The sequence below is a fragment of the Onychomys torridus genome, chromosome 16 (assembly GCF_903995425.1).
Source record: "Onychomys torridus chromosome 16, mOncTor1.1, whole genome shotgun sequence".
Lineage (NCBI taxonomy): Eukaryota > Metazoa > Chordata > Mammalia > Rodentia > Cricetidae > Onychomys > Onychomys torridus.
In genome coordinates, this window is record NC_050458.1 from 61,764,363 (window position 1) to 61,786,828 (window position 22,466).

General features: G+C 44.3%; 1 protein-coding gene across 1 annotated transcript in view; it reads right to left on the minus strand.

Moving 5' to 3' along the window:
- Positions 1-699: 699 nt before the first annotated feature.
- Positions 700-22,466, minus strand: part of Slc38a4 (solute carrier family 38 member 4) — a 38,611-nt gene continuing 16,844 nt past the window's right edge. Inside the window, exons 3-16 of the mRNA XM_036208785.1 lie at positions 21,106-21,196; positions 20,472-20,587; positions 17,721-17,794; positions 17,132-17,224; positions 14,749-14,830; positions 14,580-14,662; positions 14,409-14,467; positions 13,367-13,642; positions 13,157-13,236; positions 11,942-12,042; positions 9,156-9,280; positions 3,276-3,420; positions 2,092-2,189; positions 700-801 (exon numbers count right to left, since the gene is read on the minus strand). Coding sequence (XP_036064678.1) covers positions 700-801; positions 2,092-2,189; positions 3,276-3,420; positions 9,156-9,280; positions 11,942-12,042; positions 13,157-13,236; positions 13,367-13,642; positions 14,409-14,467; positions 14,580-14,662; positions 14,749-14,830; positions 17,132-17,224; positions 17,721-17,794; positions 20,472-20,587; positions 21,106-21,196 — 1,525 coding nt within the window. The remainder of the gene's footprint in view (positions 802-2,091; positions 2,190-3,275; positions 3,421-9,155; positions 9,281-11,941; positions 12,043-13,156; positions 13,237-13,366; positions 13,643-14,408; positions 14,468-14,579; positions 14,663-14,748; positions 14,831-17,131; positions 17,225-17,720; positions 17,795-20,471; positions 20,588-21,105; positions 21,197-22,466) is intronic.

Genomic DNA, 22,466 nt, shown 5'->3' on the forward strand with positions numbered 1-22,466 from the left:
GTTTAGCTGAAAGCATTATTTTGTTGTTGTTATTTCTTGATAATTAAATACACCCCCCCCCAATTTAATGAGATGTTTTAACATTTACCATAAAAAAACCCATTGACACTAATTCAGTGTAATAAGCAGGGTGGACACACTACTCTTTTAGTATTGAAACGAAGAACTCTAGACTGGTATCTGTCATTCATGAACCTCACAGGGACAGTTCCCAAGATACATGCCCACTTCAGTCAACAGACCCTTAGTGGTGGTGCAGGATGGGAGATGGCCTTAAGGGATCATAGCTTTGCACTGGGGCATTTTTGTTTGATGTTCTGTGAATACAGGTATTTGTTAATCTGGGGTGGTGAAGTGTGGGGACTGAGCACGGGGGGGGGGGTGGGGGCATGGTATTATCTGCTGACCAAGACACACAGCCAACCAGATTCTGCTTGCACAAATGCAGAACACACTTTGGGCATCACACACCGCACTAGCAGGCCTGGGTTGAAATGTGCGCCACGGATCTTTAATGCATCATTCGCCATCCCGACCAAACCCATAATTTCCTCTTCCACGGGTGTCAGGCAATGGAACTAGAAAATGTCTTTAGAATCTTCTCATTATTTCCTCTGGATAAAATCCCAATCAAGGCAACTAAAATGTCCTTTGGAGCATAATTTCAGCCATTTCCAATAGAAAAGCTTTTCCTCAGGATTAGTGATGCTTGGTATTTGGAGGGTTGTAAATCCAGTCGATTATAATGAGCGCCATGCTTCCCATCATGAAGATAATTCCAGTCACAAGGAAGACCAAAGCCTGTGATTCAGAGGGAGCACATTAGGGAACAGAGACAGGGGACCGCACAGTTTGCTTTAGGACAGTGTCATGAGATGGTAATGTGCCTTGTCTATTCTTAGTGACAAATGTCAAGTCAATTGAAGAGCCTCGTTGGGAAAGGAGGAAAAACATGCTGAAAACAAATAGCCTAAGGGTCGAGAAGAGATTCACAGCTGGCTGATTTGGTACAGGAAACATGGGGACTACTAAAAATTAAGCAATAGACGAAGACTCATGACCTCTTGGGTAGAAAGAGCCTGACGTAGGGAGAGGAGCATGTTTGATACAACTGACAAATCACATGAAAGGCCAGTGTATGTTGACTACTTCTGAAAAAAGACAGAAGTACAGGTATCTTCGTAAGGAGGGATACTGAGAACATCTATACTTCAGAATTTTAATTGGAAGTGTTCTTAAATACGCCACGTACGCTAATTCTACCCATTGGAGAGCAGCAGGGGAAGCCTAGGGGATGGATGAGTTTACCCACTCTCTAGCTGGCCACAATGAGTGTTTTCCTCAGGGTACACTGCTGTGACACCCAAGCCAGATGGAGCACACAGAGTCCAAATTTTGGGAAAAGATGGCAGGAGGAGCTTTTCTATCAGGGTGCCCTTACATCCCGGGCACCCCAAGAGATACTTACTTCAAGACTCAAACTTGATTTAGAAGTGTTCTTTCCAAGCCTTAATAGAAAACCCTTTTAACTGGTCACCAATACTTCTTATGGGTAAAATACCTTTTGTGATGTATGTTTCTATAGTGTGTATTATGGAAAGGAGATATGCACACCATAGTTTAATAAGACGTTATTTTATACCTGAAAAGACTGACTGAAAAATGATGGAGTCTGTATTTTACAGAGCATACAGGGTTGGATAGCGGGGAAATGAAAGCCACCTTTGCCCTTGTGAATCTAGCAAATGGGACTAAATTGACACCATTGACCACACCGGGAGAGAGCCCAGTACCTTCCTGTAGTGTCCCATCATATCCAGCCTGGCACTGGATGCCAGTGTGCTTGTAGCATGCATGCCCATGGGAATACACAGGACAGCACTTGCCTCATAGAACTCAACACAATATTGAGATATTTGCTACTTGAAATCCTAGAATCCTCTGAATGTCAGAATCCTCTCCTCCCCAGCTATCGTACTGCCCATTTTCAGCTCCTGGGTCTTACTTTGGAGTCCTGTTTGTTTCCTTTTTCCAAACCACATGTGTTTTCTGACTTCCTCTACAGTAGGGGACATTATAAGTCTTACTTACCCCAACCTTTTGGGGTGACCTAAGAGGTTCCTTCTTGACAAGCTTGAGATAAAAAGCGGCTGGAAGGATGAAAATCAGCATGGTAGCCGACGAAGCCCCTGAGGAGAGAGATGCAGGGCAGGTTAATGTCTCACAGTGGATACCCAGAAAAGCAGGGATCTGTAAGCTTCAGGACAAACAAATATAATGCTTTTTTGTTTTTCTCAGCATTGAAAGCAACCTTTAAGTCATAGTTCATCTGGATTATGTGTTCTAGAATGTGTCTCCATAAAGAAAATTAAAATACGCCTCACATTATAGCTATGTAAGTATAACTATAATAAGCAGTATAATACAAGTTGGTAAAGACTTAGAAATATAACCACACACTCAGGGGGCTGGACTCAACACTCAAGCTTCCTGTCCACACCTGATTCTCTTAAAAGCCATCGTAGCCTAGCCAGGCAGCGGTGGTGCACACCTCCAATCCCAGCAACTGGGAGGCAGAGGCAGCCAGATCTCTTGAGATAGAGGTCAGCCTGGTCTACAGAGTGAGTTCCAGGACAGCCAGGGCTATATAGAGAAATCTTGTCTCAAAAAGCCAAAAAGCCCCCCCCCAAAAAAACCCAAACAAACAAACCCCCCCCCAAAGAAAACCAAAAAAACAAAAAACAAAACCGTAAAAAGTCATTCTACCCTGAAGATCTAGAAAACCCTTTGTCCGGACTAAGAAATTAAATGCCCCAGAAATTAAATGTCTGTTAATGAAATTAACAGATCATGTGGTTAAAGGAAATAAGGTGTTTTGGGCTATTAGCCTCAAGTCCCTCTAAAGACATCCTGAACACCCTAGCTGGCACTCACAGACTCGAGCGAGCTTATGGTAGCCAACCCTTACTTTTCCCTTGAAGACCGAGCTACAGCCCATGCTCAAATCCTGTGTCCACCAAAAGGCATGTGATTTGAGTTCTTTGAGGCTCAGTTTCTTTATCTCTTGAAAGGGCACTTGGACGAAATGGCTATAGGTGAATGCCAACATCAGTTGAGAGGCAGAGGACACAGCCAGTGTGATCACTGAGCCTAGCAGGGGCTCATGGGATTCTTAGTAGCCTGAGAGAGACAAGGAGCCCACACAGTGCTATCTTCATATTTGCCATTTAAGGAGGCATAAGTCCAAACTAATCAAAGGCTTTTCTGAGACTTACCTATGAATCCAAAGATGTATTTGATGGTGGGCACGAGGATGACCAGGACGTTGTTGAGCGCAATGATTATTGCGGCAATCAGGAAATGCTTTACCCAGCTGAAGGGTCTTTTGGGGAACAGCAGTGTGATCACTGAGGTTCGAATCTGTAAGGAGGATGTTCAATGACATGGTCACTTTGTTATTTTTTATTTTATTTTTTTCTTGAGACAGTGTGTTTCTTTGTGTAGCCTTGGCTGTCCTGGAACTTATTCTGTAGATCAGGCTGGCCTGAAATTCACAGAGATCCACCTGTCTCTGCCTTCCGAGTGCTGGGATTAAAGGCGTGTGCCACCACTGCTGGACTGCTTTTAATTTTTGCTATGATTGTAAGTACTCTAGTCTAAAACGTCTGGCTTTTATTTTAACCCTCCCCAACCCTGTGGCCAAAAAAGTAGCATTTATCATAAGTTTATACAATTCAGCGGAACTCAGTCCATCCGTGCCGCTGTGCCAACGTCACATTGATCTGTGATGTCTGAGAGTGAGATCTTTCCTTGGTTGCATATAATGTGACCACTTTCTTGGATCTTAGAATTCTTTGTTCAAAAATAATCTTGGGCAGAAGAGACGAAATAAGGGCTCAGCCGGGGTGGGGGTGAGGTGGGAGGCACACGCCTTTAATCCCAGCGCTTGGGAGGCAGAGGCAGGTGGATCTCTGTGAGTTCGAGGTCAGCCTGGTCTGCAGAGTGAGTTCCAGGACAGCCAAGGCTACACAGAGAAACCCTGTCTTAAAAAACAAAACAAAACAAAACAAAACAGAACAAAACCAGCTCCACACAGCTTGGAGGCAGGGAAGCCTTGGGATAGCTAACCATGTCTTATGCTCATTAGACCCGCCTAGGTGGTGAACCTAGGCACTGAGGTGACGTAACACAGACCGTGAAGCAGTTTCTGTAAACCTGGCTTTTTCTTAATTTTCCATTTTATTTAACATTTTCCACTGGTATTTTTTGGGGAAAAAAGTGATACTTTTTGTGTTTCCTGCTTTCTCATGGGGCCCCCTCCCCACCCCCACATTAATAGATTACAGATCCACAAAGACAAACAGTGGGATTTAGTAACCCCAACATTCCTCAGAGGTCCTGCTCAGTCATTTGCACTTAGCAGGCACTCAGTAAATGCTGAATTAAAGTGACAGCAGGAATCTTTTCACTCCCTTCGGGGTCCTCCATAGATTCCAGCCCCAATTCAGCAGCTGAAATACTAGGGCCAAGGCTCCAGAGAGGCTCCCCTTGCAGGGGAGCTCAAGTCACTGCCTGTCAGTAGACAAAGAGGTCACTGTGGGAGAGGGGCAGAGAGCATTTGGGTTTGGACAGCTCGGCCCCGAAACCTGCTTATCTTTGGAATCGTTTATGAGGACACTCTTTTTTGGACTTAGTAGGATTACTGTATCTGCCTTTCAGCGAGCCTGCCCTTCGGTGAAGCGAGGGGCTTCCTATGTTCAGAAGTGATTTTCACCTAAAAAGCTCAGTCTGGAAATCTCGTGGTGCGGCAGGGACAGGAACTTGTTGCAGAGACAGCAAATGTGAGCTCCATTCGCAAACATGTATGGACAACCCGAAAAAATGCAAGCTGAATGGCCTGCAGTTTCTCCCAGGCATTCCTTTCATACCATTCATGGAAAATGAAAGCCATCTGTGTATGTCAAAAGGGAGTTTCACGTCTGGAATGGCAGACTGCACAGTCCCACTAATGGTTTAAGAGCAACTTTGTGAAAGATTTTAAAACTTGGATTAGTGAAAAATATGAAGCTCACTGTGTAAAGTACCTCAAGGAAGGGAAGGCGTTTGATACCACTCTCCCTGGGAGCTGGGACAGACTACATTGTGCCCTGTGATGAAGGCCGGTCCGATATGGTGCACAGAGCTGGGGTTAGTGGGCTTGGAGTAAGTTTTCTATAGTGGTGTGTGTTGCTCAAGGACATGTCTGACCGGGAAACTTACATAGAAGCAAGCTGCATGCACCTTCATGTTTCCTGAGGACACCATGCTCCTATGGTTTTTTGTTTGTTTGTTTGTTTTTTGTTTTTCTTAAAATGAAAGCATTCAGTTTAAACCAGACAAGGAAAAAAAACAAAAAGCCACATCAAGGGCAATCCTGTATGTTCAGGGCCTCTGGGAATGAACACAGTTTCCCAAGGTCATGTATGTGGTAGGTAAAGGTTTGGCCCTACTGAAATGGGAGGAGAGAAAATGTACAGGAGTAAATGATCACAGTTGGAGTGGAATGGAGAAAGCTTTGTTCTCACGGCAAGGGAGCTGACGAGAACCTCTCACAGGACTGACGGAAACTTGGAGCATCAATCCTCCCCAGAAGAGGGCAACAGCACCAGGAAGGATGAGGCTGATCATGGCCTCGGAGAGGGTTAGAAGAGGGTTGGAAGGAAACTAGTCATCATTCCATGTTACAGTGCTACCTTCGTGAGAAAGTGGGTCCAAAAGGCTGGGGCAGCTGTTCACCCACACCAGGACAACAGTGACAACTCACAAGTCAGCCTTATTACCCACAAAGCCCCTGTGCCCTTCACTTCCCCTTTATCTACTGATGCAGACTGATAAGGATATGAAAATGTGGGTCGGATGCTGCTAGGTGGGGAAGTCCCCAGCACCAGCCAGGGCTCCTGACACAGAATGGCATTAGCAAGTTTCCATGAACTTCCTGGGTAGAATGTCAATTGTCCTACAGAGTGTCCTGTGCACAGTCTGTGGGGGAGGCGCTATGGAAGTCAAGCAGAAAGGGACAGCCTTGACTTGGCACTTAACAAACAGATTGTCTTCTTGAGTAGAAAAGATGCCTTGTCACGTTACAGGAGTGTTTGGGGATCAGATCCTGGGAACACCAACTCTACCGCATTTCTATGTCTATGTCTGTGCACGCTTCGGAACAGGAGTCCTAGAAGCAGGATGTGCTAAAGGGATGACTGTTCTGTGAGCAGAAGAAACAGCAGGCGCTGCAAAGTCTGAGAGGTGATTCTGAACATGCCACAGGTAGCACACCAGCCTGTCCACTTAGGAGAAATCGTAACGGTTGCTTGCTTTTCTGTCCTTGGTGGTGACATGTGAACCTTGCTGTATGAAGGGAAGCATGGTTGCAAATGTCACTCTCCATGCTCTGGAAGGAGGTGCATCCATCCCATAGTGGACCACCTACCCACACCTAAGGAGAGCCCTGTGAAGCTGCTAATGGGAAGCTAGCCTCAATTCCGACAGACAGATGGCTCCTTTACACTTGTGCTAAGAAGGGAAAAACCAACCACACCCGAGATGACAAAGAGGATAAGAGAAAACTGAGCAGGCAACTCTTATCCTCTCATCTAGGCAAGAGCCGGGTTACCAAGGGCTGCAAGGAGAATGCAAAATAATAGCTAAAAGTGGTAGCTTTGAACCCAGACTAAGTTTGCTTTGTTACCTGTCTGTGAGGATATTATGACTGAAAAGAAGTTTCTTGGGGGTCAAGTGTTTCTGAATGCAAAGAAAGCTGTTGAGGAGAGCCACATCTGCTGAGTGAGCCTGGCTCTCTAAGTAAGCCACACCATGCAGGAGAAGCATGTCCTCCAGGTGAGCTAGGCCCTCCAGGTGCACCACGCCTGTGTTTGATTCACTGAAATCCTTGGCCCCAAGTTACAAGAAATAAATAAAAACACTATTCATAATATCTACCTGTAACACAAATCTTAAAAGGTCTTATAAATAGAAAACCCAGAGCCAGACATTGGGGTGAAAGCTGAAAGATCAGAGAAGCAAAACAGCCGGCCACTAGTTCTTACCTCTACAAAAACCTCAGCCTTGAGAGCTTGAGTTCCTGTTTCCTCACTCCTTGTGTACCTTTCTGTGTTCTGCCATGTTACTTCCTGGGATTAAAGGTGTGTGTCTCCACTGTCTGGCTGTTTCTCTCATGTAGCCCAGTGTAGCCTTGAACTCACAGAGATCCCCTCCCAAGTGATAGGATTAAAGGTGTGTGCTACCACTGCCTGACCTCTATGTTTAATATAGTGGCTGGCTCTGTCCTCCAATCCCCTAGCAAGTTTATTAGGGTACACAATATATCATCACATCTACCACTATGTCAAAAACACATCAGAATTTGTTTTAGATCTACCACTTTTAGAACTTGACTAGGACACAGAGGTCATCACTCATTCGTTACCATCACATTCATGGCCATTTGATTTACTTGTCCAGATCCTCATTTCCATGGATTCGTGGCACATGAAAAAAAAACTAGAAAAACGTGTTTCACACCTTTCAGGGAAGGCAAGATACACCCAAAGACCATTTTCCATTTTCAACGCTGTTGGCTCACCCTCTCTGCTGGCCATAATTCTGTCTGTGACACTGTTCACATTGCCCTGTAACTGGCAGTGAAAGGCCATGCCATGCCCAGGAAATGGTAGACACTGGTTACTTCTCTGGATGTTGGGTCTTATGGCCAGTTTTCATCCTAATGGCATCTAACACTGACAAGCTACTGTAGTTCCTGATGATCAGGTTCGGCCCAGGGCATTCGCTCTTACACAGGATGAGAATTTCGAAGAGAGCTTTGGATTTTCAATGGTGAGATAGAGTATTTGTCGAGGCTGGCTTCTACTTCCCATTCTGGCAGTGAGCCTTGCATTAGCTTAGCAGTTATCCACACGCTGTGTGACCACCCCCACATCCATCAGTCTCTCGAGACTATGGCTCAAAAACACCTTATCAAGGGCTGGCAAGTAAAACAAAGGCAGAGATTGTAACAGATCCTTTGCATAAAATAATCGATCAACAACACACGAGTTTCTGGTACGCCAAAACCCACAAGGACTCCAGATACACTTTTCACAGAGTAAGTAGAAATCTCATCCTGTTAGAACATCTGGCACAAGCCTGAGCTCATAGACTCACGTTCCATGTATGACATTCAGAATGCTCTCAGATATATTAGAGGCCAGGCATTATTTAAGAGTAAAGTGTTAGCCATGATAACGACAAGGATCTGATTTCATGTGCTTATGAAAGAGGAATGTGACAAAATACGCTTCAGCATACAAGCTGTTCTTAAAGTGACCACAGCACACTATTTCAGTTGCTCTCTTAGGCCGAGTCTTGCGTGAACATTTTGTACATGGTGAAGCTGGTTGCTGGGTTGCTCACTTTTACACCCCTAAAATGGATAAGTAAACTGAGTGTTTACGGAAGGGAGAGAGTTGGCAGGCGGCTGAACACCTGTGTTTGTCCCTAGGTGGTGGTTTAACTCTGGTAGCCCAGTCCTTACCCCATGGGTGCTGTGAGCCCATGACAAACTGATACCCTGACTAGTGAGTACCAAGGATCGGGAATCTCAAGTGCCAGAAGGCAGGTGTCCATTTTGGTGGGAGAGATCAAAGCCCCCCTTCTGGTATGGCATTCACTTAATGAGTCTCCTTCCCACTAGCCACCAAGATTCAATAACCTGAATGTTCAATAACCTTTAGATGTTACTAGCTTGGCACAGCGAACCGAGGCACAAACTGAAACACCTTCACAACCGTGGCAGGACACAGTACGGCCTTCGTGACTCTGGCTTTCACATTTCCACAGTCAGAAGAACTGCTCGTAATTTCATTAGTTTATGGGTGGCAGCCCAAGCCCTGTCTGCTTGTTTTTACTTTGAATTTAAGAATGAAGTTCATGTTTCCTCGCACATTTTAAAAACACCATCTAAAAGGATTTGCTGTGTCTATCTATTAAGCGGTCAACTTTAAGTGGCTCCAGGATTCTGTGAGAAAATAATAACTGGCTGGGACACAGGACTGCAAACACAGACACCCAAATCCACACGGAGTCGGAACAAGGCACTGATCCTTAGAACGCGGTGTACTTACTGGGAACAGGACGATGGGCACCGTCAGTGTCACCGCCACCAGTACCGCCAGGCGTACCATGAGCAGAGGGGTATCGAATGTGTAGACTTTGCTGTAAGCATGGAGTAACTCATCTTCAACTTCCCCTGCAAGATGAAGAGTTGGGGGAGGGGGGTTGCTGAGTCGGCACCGGCTACTCATAGAAACGTATGACGATCATGGAGGACCAGGACAGTGGGAGAGACTCAGGCCTGGGGATTCAGACAGTCCTGAAGCTTGTAGAGCTAGAGCATGAAGACCTGCTCGGCTTCCTGACCTGATTCGTACCCTAATAGTAATAATTCTACTTGTGCTACAAAGAGCATTAGAAACTAGGATGACATACTCCTGTTAAAAGGAAGGAAAAGCCTCAGCCCCACCAGCTTGTCCCGCTGGTACCACCTCCATCCTCCAACCTGTCTGTCTAGCTAACCTTGAAGCAGCTTCTTTGCACCCAGTGTGGAAACTTTAGGACTGATGAGTGCTCTCTCTCTCTCTCTGCGTGTGCGTGTGCGTGTACATGTGCACATTCATTTATGACGAGGAAAGGTTGATGTCGAGATGTTTTCCTCAATCACTTCTTTGCCTTACTTCTTGAGACAGGGTCTCTCACTGAACCTGGAGCCTGCCATTCTGGCTAGACTCGCCAGCCAACAGGACCCTGGGATCTGCCTCTTTGGTCTATGCTCTGGGGTTACCGACACATGCCTCCACACCTAGCTTTTACAGAGGTGTTGGTGACCCCAGCTCAGGACCGCTCGAGGTTCTAAAGGGTTGCTTGTCTTATGAAGTGCATTAGAAAAGTGTGCAAGGGTGAAAGTGTGGTTTTTAATGCATCTCCTTCCCAGTTGTGTTAGTCTAAGACTTCTCTGATGCCTTCTTTGAAGACAGCCGGTCAGCATGCCAGACACAAATGCACAGAGATACATATGAAATCAAGACATGAGGAGTACACAGGTGCATGTGAAGTCATAGGTAGCCGGGTTTCCCCTCTATTCCTCTCAAGATGAGACGGGGGGGGGGGGGGGGGGGGGGGGGGCATGGGGGGTACAAACACACTCAGGGGTATTGATCTTGACTTTCACTAGCCTGTAACCAGTGAGAAGTTAACACCAAACTGAGGGCAAGTGCTTGGTTAGCAGTCAAATATTAGTCAAACCAAAAAGACACCTAAGCAATGATGGCCTCCTCCTGAGACGTTTCCTCCCAAACCTGTCATGCACTCCATTTAATCTGCCAAATCAGTAAAAAAAAAGTTGAGGTTCCAAGAGAAAGAACTACTTTGACTTACAACTTTGCAGTCAGTTTTTCAAATTCCATGTGTATGTATTATATGCACATTTCTTTTTCTATTTTAAAGTAACTGAAATGTTTTCCAAAGTGTTGTATGTCTTGTAATAAACACTAACAGAACTCAAAGAAAAAGTTGAAGGTGTTTATTAAAAATGTCTATTTGCGTTGACACCTTGACTAGTGAGAAAATATGATAACACACATATTTGATTGCAATAACTTCTCTATTGGGCTCTGGAATGAGTAAATAATGCTAACCCCTTTATGTACAGTTAAGATGCCGGACAGAATATTTAATGTGTACTGTGGCAATGACATTTATACATATATATGTATAGACACACACACACACATTCATGCACACATAATTTCAAATACTCCCAGATTGAGGGAAATTCTTTTGTATCCTTTTTCTTAGGAATTTATTTCTCTAACAGGACTGAATGCAACATAGCAGACATTTTACTCGGTGTTCTAAGATGCCAGCTTTAACTGACCGGTAGAAAAGAGATCAGGTTCAGACTTGAGGATTATAGGTTTTTCACATTTGCTTGGCAGCCACTTTTCCCTAAAAAGAGCTTTACTATTCGTAGTTGGATCCATTCTCATTGTTTCTAGCCTGAGCTGGACTGGGAAACCAGACAAAGAAATATCACTTAAGCCAGGTGGTGGTGGTGGTACACGTCTTTAATCCCAGTACTCGAGAGGCAGAGCCAGGCAGATCTCTGTGAGTTTGAGGCCTGTCTGATCTACAAAGTGAGATCCAGGACAGGCTCCAAAACTACACAGAGAAACCCTGTCTCAAAAAACAAAAACCAACAAAACAAAAAAATCACTTATACGTAAAGGAAATTAACTTGAGAGATTTATGATGTGTGCATGTCTAGATGTGTGTGTGTGTGTGTGTGTGTGTGTGTGTGTGTGTGTGTGTGAAGGTGAACATACAGGTGCACACACGTGTGTGTAGATGCTAGAGGCTGGTGTTGGGTGTCTTCCTTAATTGCTTTCTACCTTATTTTCTGAGGCAGGGTCTCTCACAGACTCACAGCTCACAGATTTTGTTAGTTTAGCTAAGCTACAAGTCTTGGGATTTTCCTGTTTCCATTTACCCGGGGCTGGGATTGCAATCATGTACTACCATGACTGGATTTGTATATGGGTGTCGGGGGAATCCAAACTTGGGGTCCCATGCTTGGATGTCAAGCACTTTACCTACTGAGACATCCTTCTAGCTGCAATGTGAGAAGTTAAAAAAAAAAATCACACATGATTTCACAAATTGCTGGAATCCATTAGCTGGGTGGATCCAGGGCCCATTTCCTTTGGAAAGTGGCAAGGCTAAATTAGAGCGCTAATCGAGAATACACCGTTTACATATAGACCATGCTACTCCTGGAGGGAGTGAAGAAGAATTTTATGCATCCAGGTGAATTATCAGTCTAACCAGAGAGAATGACTGGCACACGGTGACCTACCATAGAAAGTGAGGTAGCCAAAGAGAGCAGCGAGCAGGTACATGATGAGCATCCCTGTGATGGAGATGTTAGACACTGTTTGCATCTTTCTCCGGGACCGGCTGCGAAGAAAAAGAACACCAAGCTTCATTTAAAGGCCCCTTTAAATATAACTTAAAATAAAAATTATGAAACTGGACTTTAGACACAAAGCTTACAACTTATCAACATTTGTCTCAGAGAGCTAAGGAAGATTTATTTCCATTTCTCTCAAACAGTGTTCTTTTAATCTAGTAGTCCCTTTAATGTCAAGGAAGCTTGTCCATAGAAAATTAATGCAACTAACTAATTTAGTTACATTAAATGGCCAGGATCAAGCTGGCCCCTATGGCAAAGCTTTTCTACTTCACACTGAGGTGAATTCCATGAAGAAAACAACCTAAGGAATCAGCAAAACCTTGCTACCAAGAGCTCAGACCATGGAGAAAATTTTAGATTATCACATGGAAGTTTCTAGAAACTAGTATAGATAGCACTCACCACCCAATCTCCAGGCTTATGGAATTCATGTTGTATGTGATTCACAATGTAAATCTAAGACCCCAAATAGCTGAAAGTGTTCCAGGAACTTTATGAGGTAAATCAGAACTTACAGGACAAGGTGCCACCACCCCAGTTCAGGTTTAGAAAGTTAAGAATCATTGTCCGACACCCCAGCTGTTAGAATGGGTTCAGACCAAATGAGATGTCAACAACCTCAAAAGAAATTACTAATGGATCACAGAGCTATGCACTGGTAGGAACTAGACAGTGTCCCCATTGCACATACAAGGCCGTCTATTCCGGTGAACACCTTTAAGGCAAGGAACTGACCACAGTAGCATCAGTTGCTTGCCAAGGCTGTCCTAACTCTAGGTTTTGGTTATCATGAGTATTGTCGTTTCCAGTTTCAACAAAATCCACATTCAAACCCATACATCTGCCCAAATCAATGCACCCACTATCTCTTCCTCCAGCTGTGGGAAATCCTCCCCTGAACCCTTATAGACGGACTGGAGAGGAAGCAGAGCACTGTGGGCTCACTCAAACCTTGGTGAACCACATTACCAATAGATTGTTATGGCACAAACCATCTCTGCTCAGGAAGCCGCAGGATGTGCCTCCTCATGAAGCGTCTTTGTACTGGTGAACATATTTGCAAATCAAACGAGAGTGCTAAAACAATGGCTGCCTTACTCTTTGAGTTCACTGTAGATGGGAAGGACCTCGGGATGGCACACAAAAGCAAAGGCTAGGATTGGAATCGCATAGGCGGTCTGTAAAACAAACACCATATGTTTAGAGGTATGTCCAGCGTAGATGGCAACTCCAGAGCATCTCAGTTTACAATGTAAAATTCAGAGACCACAGGGCTCGGACCATGAGGGGTGTGGATCTGTCACTCACCCGGGAATTGAATACAAAGTATTTAGGTTGACACTTGTCACTGCTGTGGGCCTCGAACTCCACTCCGCTGCTGTGGAGTGGGCCTGTGGCCTGGTTCTCATCCAGCCCTGCAGGGTTCCGGTGAGTGTAATCCATCATGAAGTTCACATCAGTGCTGTCCGAGTTATTGGGTAACATAATCACGTGCATTGGAAGTGTGCTGTTGAACGTCAGATTTCCAACATTGTGATCCAGAACGGGTAGAGGGCAGGGTATTTGAAATTTTTTGTAAATCACCTGCAGCCAGTCATTACAAATTGAAACAACAAAAACAAAAGAAGTCAAAGCTTTGAGGGGCAAACAATGAAATAAAAATCCATCTGTGTGGCTGAGGGGTGCAGGTGAGGGAACTCGGTTGAGGGTTTCCTTAGTCTCCTGGGCCATGGAGACTCCTTGCCTCTGTCAAGAAAAGAGGTGAACTATGATTGGCAGTACTACTTCCTAGGCAGTAGTACCAGGCTTTGGTGAGTCCACTCCAGGCCTTTCTGGCTCTTCTATGACAAAGATAATTTCTTTATCCATGACACAAGTCATCAAAAATTATTTCCTTTTCCTTTACCTCTTTGCAGGGGGGCAGGGGGAATTTACAAATTTCGCATCTATGATATTCCAAGACATATCCTTTGCTTGAGTTGATTTCTTCTTTAATTCCACTATGGTCAACCTCCCTTAATGGGTAAAAAGTGGAAGAGAGAATGGCTGATACATACAGACATGGCCCCAGCCTATTCATGTCTGCTATTTCCCCTACCATGGTCCTTTGTCTAAATGTTCACCCAGAGAGCCTGGATCATACCATGAGCTATGAACCTTGGCATTCTAAGTCAACTATTTTTAAACTCATGACTGCCCCTTTCTCGTTCCAAATTAGAATACAATAAAAATTGCTTGTGATGCAAGAACTGTTTGATGCCAGTGAAGTGCTTGGACAAAAATGAGGAGGACACTAATGAAATATGACATGCTTGACAGGCTACGAGGGTGTTGTCAACACAGCACTTACCACACTCACAAAAAACACCATGCACGTCAGGGAAAACCCACTGGTGTAGCCAAGGTAACCTAGGAATTAGCAGAAATATTTCGGAAGGTGACTATAGCATCAAAGGAAAAAAAGCCTGCCTATTAGAATATGAAGTAAAGATAAACATACTTTCAGTTAGTGAATTAATACCTAAGTTTTTAAGGAGGGAGAGTGGAAGGATGATCCCCACAGACACAAATATGACGAGGTAGTTGCCATTGAGGTACCATTCCCTAGAAGAGAAAGAGAGAGGACGTTGGGAACAGAAAAGATAGCAGAATGAGCCGCTTGGTATTGCACAGAGAACCTTAAGACATACCCAGTGTTTTCTTCAAGTCCCATGAATGCTCTGATTACTTCAGGTAGTTCGTATTTAATGATGAAGAGGTAGCTGGACATTGCTGAAATGGACAAAGAGACAGCTTAGTGGTGGTGTGCACACTCATCCCACACAAGCTGTAAGAAGTCAGAGCACTTGGGACATCCATTCATTCTCCTTGGAAAGGTGAGCTTCTCATCCCTAAAACAGAATGTGAAGCCCCCCCCCCCAACCCTGCACTCCACAAGGCTTCCAGGTTCTCTTTAAAGCAGACATGTGTCCTGCCAGCGTGTATACAAGGGGCTGCTGCTGACAGTGTCTGTGCTGATTCTTGGTTGATCCAACTTGGGGATCTAGGGGACTTAGGGTCCCTCATTTTCCTTCTCATAGTTAGGGATCATCATGGCCTGTGTTGTGTGTGTCTACGGGCCGTGGTCTGACAAAGGAGATGGAGGCCTAAACCAAGATAGCAGAGAGGTAAGGCAGGTCTCTGGGCATTCCAGTCACTTTGGCTTTCTCCAAGTGATTCCTGTCGGGTCCTCTGTGGTCTTCCAGAGCCACAGAGAGACTCAGAGCAATGACCACTGAGAGTCTTCTAGACTGACTATAGAGTCTACAAGATGACAGCGTCTCCCCCATTTTGTCTGTTAAGGGTTTGGGTTTTTCCCTCTTATTCCAACTTCCCATTGGTTAAAAAAACTTACAGAAAGGGTCACTATTTTGAAAACATCATAAAAATCTATAAAACCTCTCCCTGTATACATGTCTGTACACATATGTAAAACATGACAGCTTTGCTTCCAATTGGAGGTATCTGTGCAACACTCCTTTCCCAAGTCCACCGTTTGGTGCAATTTGATTCTAATTTGTTATTTGATACATGGTCAAGGGTGCAGTTACATAAGTAAAACTGACAGAGCCGAAGCTGTAGTTCAGGGGATAGAATGATGCACAGGGATCTGGGTTCTAGTCCCCCACCCTACCGCAACAGGGAAAGGCCAGTTTTACAGACACTCTAAGTGTGAGCTACACCCTTCTGATGCGGTTGTACGAACAGGATCTATGTTGTACACTGAACTCTGACTGGTTTCAAATTAGTCCCTAAGCTTGCGTGGAAGTAAGAATGGTATCGATCATTTCTGACACTGTTGAGTTCTGTGGATTCCATCATTTGGTTGTCTGAAAAGTCTTGCAGAGAACAGGTGTATGTCATACTCTACCCTTCAGTTTAGGACATTAGGACTGTGAGGAGTTCAATGACACATCCAAGATCATATTCTTGCAAAGGGCAGACTTTGAAAAAACACAAAGCCTCTGACTCTGGGTCACCGGCTCTTCCCTAGTGTCAGAGCAAGATGGTTTCTCCCATAGCTGCTGTGTCTCCTGTCCACATGGCTTGGTTAATCTTTACAATGCCCATGGCCACAGCAGAATCCTACAGAGCGTAAACAGGAGGTGTTTCTGATGAGCTGGCTTGCTGAGGGACGGTTCGATTTGAGAGCTCTTAACTACGGACTTTTGGTGATGTCACCACTGTTAATGTGTTTGGCCTTTGAAAATTTAGGGTGCTACAGGCCTGTTCGGGTAATGTCAACATCATCCTGCTAATGTTAAAATATTGGCAGTGAATGCCAAGTTTTTAGGGGGGTGAAAAATTGAGTGTTCTAAATGTGGAGCTGCTAATTTAAGAAGTATAAGTGGTTCCCCTTATGCCAGATCGCTAATCACATGAAATAGCCAAAATGAGAGCATTTTCTGGGGTGGGAGTGCACAGCTCCATCTCTCTTAAAGCCATGCTGCTTGTGTTTGGCCTGACCCAGAGCCTGCTTTATCTACCCCTGGAAGCTGTGCTTACACTGAACCATGGCACCATCACTCAGCTTGGGGAGTTGAGGGCTCCACACATCCAGGCCTCTTTATTTGAGCTGTCACAAACTGGAGCAAGCAGGAGGCAATCTCATGAAATGCACGATGGTTGAAATCTCCGTAAAGCCGAAGATTTTAACAAAATGTAGAACGGGTCCTTTAACGGGCTTAGATGTTTATGGCCCCAAGCCAATAAAAGCAAAACAAACAAAGCATAAACATCAAAAAGCAAACAACAACAAAACAAAGACAATCCCAGTGATTCTGGAGATGTCTACACAAGACTCAAATCTTAAAACTTAAAGATAAAGAGAGACACACTGGGAGCTGTGGGTGGGGCTCAGTGTTAGAGCTCATGCATATTCAAGACCCCAGTGGGTTCGGTGGTGCTGCAGGGGCCTTGGTGAGATTGAAAACCTAGGTTACAGTTGTTTGCGTGTTAGCAGAAGTTCTGTTGTTTATTTCATCGAGCATCTTACAGAAGGTTCAAGTGGTCCATTGCAAGCTCCTCCCTTACCTCCAATATTCTGCATTGTAATAGAGATAAAGGCTCCAATTTTCCCAGGCCATCCAAATGCCTTTTCCCCCAATTTTTCATAAATTAAAGACCCTATAAGGGAAGACAAAATTGCTGTGTTAGAAGAGTGTTCTCATGCCTCTAGCACTTCCTTACATAACTCTACACTAGGATATTAAACATATAACTAAATAGAAGAGAGACATGATAGAACCAAAGGATAAGCCCTCAGAAACCAATAAGCAATGTCACTGCTCTCCAAACAGAAGCAATGGCTCTGTTCACCTGAGCTGTGTGTCACTAGTAACAGCAGCTCTACCGACCATTTGCCAAAAATTTTTCTTTCCCCCTATTTGGCTTGAACTTGGGTCAATCAGCTTTCATTTTTGATCCTCACTTGCCCAGTTAACTAAAAACCCTGAGAAAGTATATTGCTGGGGTCAGAAAGAAAAAAAAAAAAAGGAACCATGAACCTGACTAACCTCCTCCTTAGCTTAACATAATCCCCTGTGAGTAGGAGGTTCTTTGATGAGAATCAAACTAGGAAGACAGCCTCTTGGCTGAAGGTGTGGACGTAAAGGGAACATACCTCCTTCCTTGGCTGTCTTTAATAGAAGGTGAACCGAATAGAGAGACAGTGTCGCCACAGTAAGCAGCATGATTCTGTAACGGGACGGAAAGTAGACAAGTTTTATAACAGGCGAGACATCGTTCTGCTAAACATTGTAATAATCTACAGCAATACTTCTGCCTCTTCAACTGTCAACTTTGCAAAAGTAGATGGATTTGGAGGATTCTGGGAAATTCTTGATTGCCACCCCACGAGGACTTTCTATATTGTCCATGCTTCAGCTACTACCTGAAGCTTCCTACAGTGTGGTGAAATGTATCTCATAGCCGAGATGCTAATGGGCATGAGACTAACACATTCCATCTACTCACTCAGCGTCCAGGTGTGTGTATTGTATATTTACATCAACAGGTATCAGTAAAAGGCTGTTTGAGAGCCTGACTAAACCTAGGCTTAGATACTCTAAGTATTTCTGATTACATAAGAAAGGAAGGTGCTTTGCTAGCTGGAGGGTCAGGTACAATACAGAAAGCAGAGGAGGGTGAGAGCAGACAGCAGGATCACTCTTTGCTTATATTCAAAGGGAATCACATTGATATCAGGACCCTCTACATGACCAAGTATATGAATGGCTTCTATATGTTAGTCCTGATTAACATTTCTCCAAGACCAAGAATTAGGGCATAAAAAGAACATGAGTAGAGCCAGGCATGGTGGCACACACCTATAATCCCAACACTTGGGAAGCTGAGGCAGGAGGATTATTAGTACCAGGTCATTCTGGGCTACATAAGTTTATCTCAGACAAACTTAAAAAAAAAATGAGTGTGAATAGCATCATCTAGATAATAAATGGACAGTACTAACATCTGAAATTTGAAAAAGCAATCTTTCCCTTCGTTTACCTGAGAGCACACATCTTCCCACAGTTTATCTGATAATCCCAGGGAGATCACTGCTGCATGTGTGCATTCAGACCATGGATTACATACTTACAGCTACTCTAGCCATATGTGTCCTGATTTCCCAGAAACCAAGTCTTCCTGAACCATCTAATCAATGGCTTACTCACCTATGCTATATGAATGGGCCTGTGTTTAAAGAACTATGTAGCTCAGCTTATGTAGCTTTGTTACATGGGAAAACAATGAGCATTCCTCCATCTTAAACATGTGCTTGCTGTGAGACAAATTCTGAGTGAATTCAGTGGAATACTATGCCACTTACAGCAAACTATGAGAGACAGCTGAATGTTTCTCAGACACACAGAACACACTCTATGGTGTCTGGAGATGTGATGGCTCAGGTCAAGTTAACCTGCTTGAAATGAAATGAAGCCTCCCTTTTAAATGTGGAATGCAATGTTCTCCAGAAAGTGATCTATGGCTCCATGGTTGGGAAAAGTGTTTTCTGTTTCTGCTCATCAATGATCTGTGATAATTTCTTAATTATTTTTTAATGGCATGAATGATTAATGAGTAGGCAGTCGTTTTGTCTCAAAGGTTGTATTCATTACAAAAGCATATAGATATGCAAATATAGTATGAGCCTACTATTCAGATTGTAAACAGCTAATTGATTTCAGACAATTTACCGAAGTTGGTAGAAAAACCCACTCAGCTAAAGACTATTAAACATAAAATAGTTCATTTGACACAAAATAAATATTTATAGTTCCCATCCTCAGTCCTTAAATAGCTATGTGATTAGCAAATCATATGTGCTGGCAAAACCCAAACAGCGTATTTAAAGTGTAAGTGTTGCATTCTTAGACAGTTAGCTCTCTAGCATTGTGTCTGGGACCAGGCTCCATGTTCCTGTGACTCCTGATGTGCATCTTCATGCTTGTGCAGATACTGATAAGCGTGTCTCGGAAAACACTAAACTGTGTGTAACCATGCTGACATCTGTGGCTGTCCGTCACAGGCAAGGCCCCTATGCAGCCATCCTATTGGTCAGCTGTGGAACACTGCTACTTTGAGGCAGCCTTGGGCCAAGTGTGGAGATAGCACAGAGGTTTAGAAATAAGCTGCAGGCACCCACACAGATCCTCCATGCCACGCACTGTGTTAGGGTTTAGGAAAGGGTGTGTGGGAAGACACAGGGCCAGTTCTCTGGGTCTTATAGTCTAGCAGAGGAGCGAGGCACTAAGCAAGTCAGACACGCACACAAGGGTGTGACAGCGGAGGCACATGTATGAGACACTGGCCTCTGTCACAGGGATCATGGGAGGCGGCACTGAGATTCAGCCAAACAGAGGTAGAAGTTAACTAAATGAAGAAGAAAGGAAAGAAGGCTTTGGGGCCGTGTGCAAAGGATAGTGCCCTGGTGTCTGGTGTCCAGAGGCACAAGGTATAGGACTGGGGTGTGCAGAGCTCTTGAATGACATGAAGTTTTTTTTCCTAAGATTATTCAAGAATTTGATTTGCTTTGGGGAGGAATATTTCTGATTACTGAACACTACGTTATGTTATTTTGAGCATCAAGTGATGAGCTACTCCGGGAAGCGGTTTCTTCTTCCTGTGGACTGATGGGCTGCACTAACATCTTGGTAGTTGAATACAGAAACACTCTGCCACTTGATTAAAGATGGTCGAATGAGCAAGCGCCATGATTAGACCCCACCGGCTATCCCTCAGGTAGCAGATCTATATTAAGGCAAGAGCAATTTACTAATACTTTCTCAGATTACTCTCATTCACAACTTGCATCAGGTTGTCGGGTTATATCCAGGCTCAGCACTCGACACAGACGTATATGTTCACTTACATAAAAAGGACAATCCCTGTGTTGGCCATGGCGTAGGACAAGCCCAAGATCCCACTGCCCATAATGGCATTACTCAGATTGAATGAGGACATTCCAAAGGAAGTCGTTCCGGGGTGCTGGAAGAAAAGAAGTGTAGTATGAGCAAATGTTTGCTAAAGGACCAGTCTCTCCTTGGTTATTCTCACATTCTATCTCCTGGAAGAGACTGTATTCCCAAATGGAAGAATAAGATAACATCGTAGTGCGTAAAAGCCATTAATTACTCAGAGCGTCAAAAAGAACATTTAATTTTGAATGGAATGCAAGTCTTGGCTTCAGCATAGGTTGCAGGAAAAATTAAAAATACAGATGAGCAATAAAAAAAAAAAAGAAGGGAAAACAATGTATGGCTGCAGATTACATTTGGGTTAGAATGATTTCTCAAAAAAACAAACGAAATAAATTTCATAAATGATTCATGCAGCCATATGGCAAACGGGGAAAAAACAAGCCTTTATTCCAGTAAGGGCCTGAATAAACAGAGAATGTGCTGATGAAGACTTGGAAAATTTCAATCACACTGTTTTCCCACCGACACCGCGCTAGATCAGACACCTTTCTGCCTGTTTACCTCCTGAGAGCGGCCGTCACTTACATGCTCATCCGCGTAATCGGCCAGCTTCTTCTTCCCCAAAAATCCATTTGTCAGGAACTTCTGACTTTCAGCATCTTCGTTAGCAAATTGACTGGAGGAGCAGAGGAAAGGACAGCCGGAAAAAACAAAACAAAACAAAACAAACAAACAAAACACCTCGGTAAATGCTCTGACTTGTGTTTAGTGCATGGTGGTCTAACAAATCGTATCAGGGAACACAATGTCCAAAGTGCTCTTTCTCTTCCTTCATACTAGTGTTCCTTCTAGACCAACCACTGAACTCACGATGAACACTTTTGGGGAAGCAGACTATGTTGTAAGGAAGGAAATATAATATGTTCAGCTGAAAATCATGTATACTAACCCCCCTCCCCCAACGCTGACTATACCAGAAAGAGGCTGACTGAGCTTAGTTCTGTCTCCTTACGAGCCCCTCCAAGGAGAGGGTGCAGAGCCACAGCCCTGAGTTTTTAAAACTACTGTCATGCCATGATGAGATGATGCTCTTATTATTGTTTATTGATTTTTTTTTTTAATGGTGCTAGAGATGAACCCTCTGTAAGGCCAGGGCTCTATATAGCCACACCCTGCTCTAATTTTACGGATGTAACAAATACGCTCAGGCACTCCTCTCATCTGATGCCCCAGATAGCCCTGTGGGAGGAGCTTCCATGGTCCTTCTTAAAGGCAAGGTGACTGCAGTCAGGAAAGGGAAGGAGCATGTCCACCTGCCAGGCTCCACCTGTGGCCCTTCTGGGCACCACACAGTCCCAGCAGGACTCCTCAGCTGCTTCCTTCTTTTCAGTGGAATCTGCCTATGCCTGTAATTGCTTATCAGAAAATAGTTGCACAGTAACTCTGGTTGTATTTGGTGGTGTGTGTGCGTGCGCGCGCTTGCTCACATTACTCTGAAAATGTATTTTGGTTATTATTGGATAATAGGTAAAACTGAGAAAGTTATTAATGAAACCCAGTGAATTGGCAGAAAAGTTGAGAGAGAAAGTAGACTTTAAAGAGGCAGGAACCACTGGGCAGTGATGGCACACACCTTTGATCCCAGCCCTTAGGAGGCAGAGGCAGGTGGATCTCTGAGTTCTAGGCCAGCCTGGTCTACAGAGTGAGTTCTAGAACAGTTGGAGCTACACAGAGAAACCTTGTCTTGAATAACTAACTAAGTAACTGACTGACTGACTGACTGACTGACTGACTAAGGCGTGATCCATAAGGCTCATGGTCTGCCTGGGCACAGGCTGGAGACTGCACGAGCTCACTGATGCCGCTCCCTTCCTGTGCTGGTCAGCTCCAGCAGTCACACAGGAGCTGTGACACTAGGGTCAGGGGTCCAGTCTCACTGCCAAGAG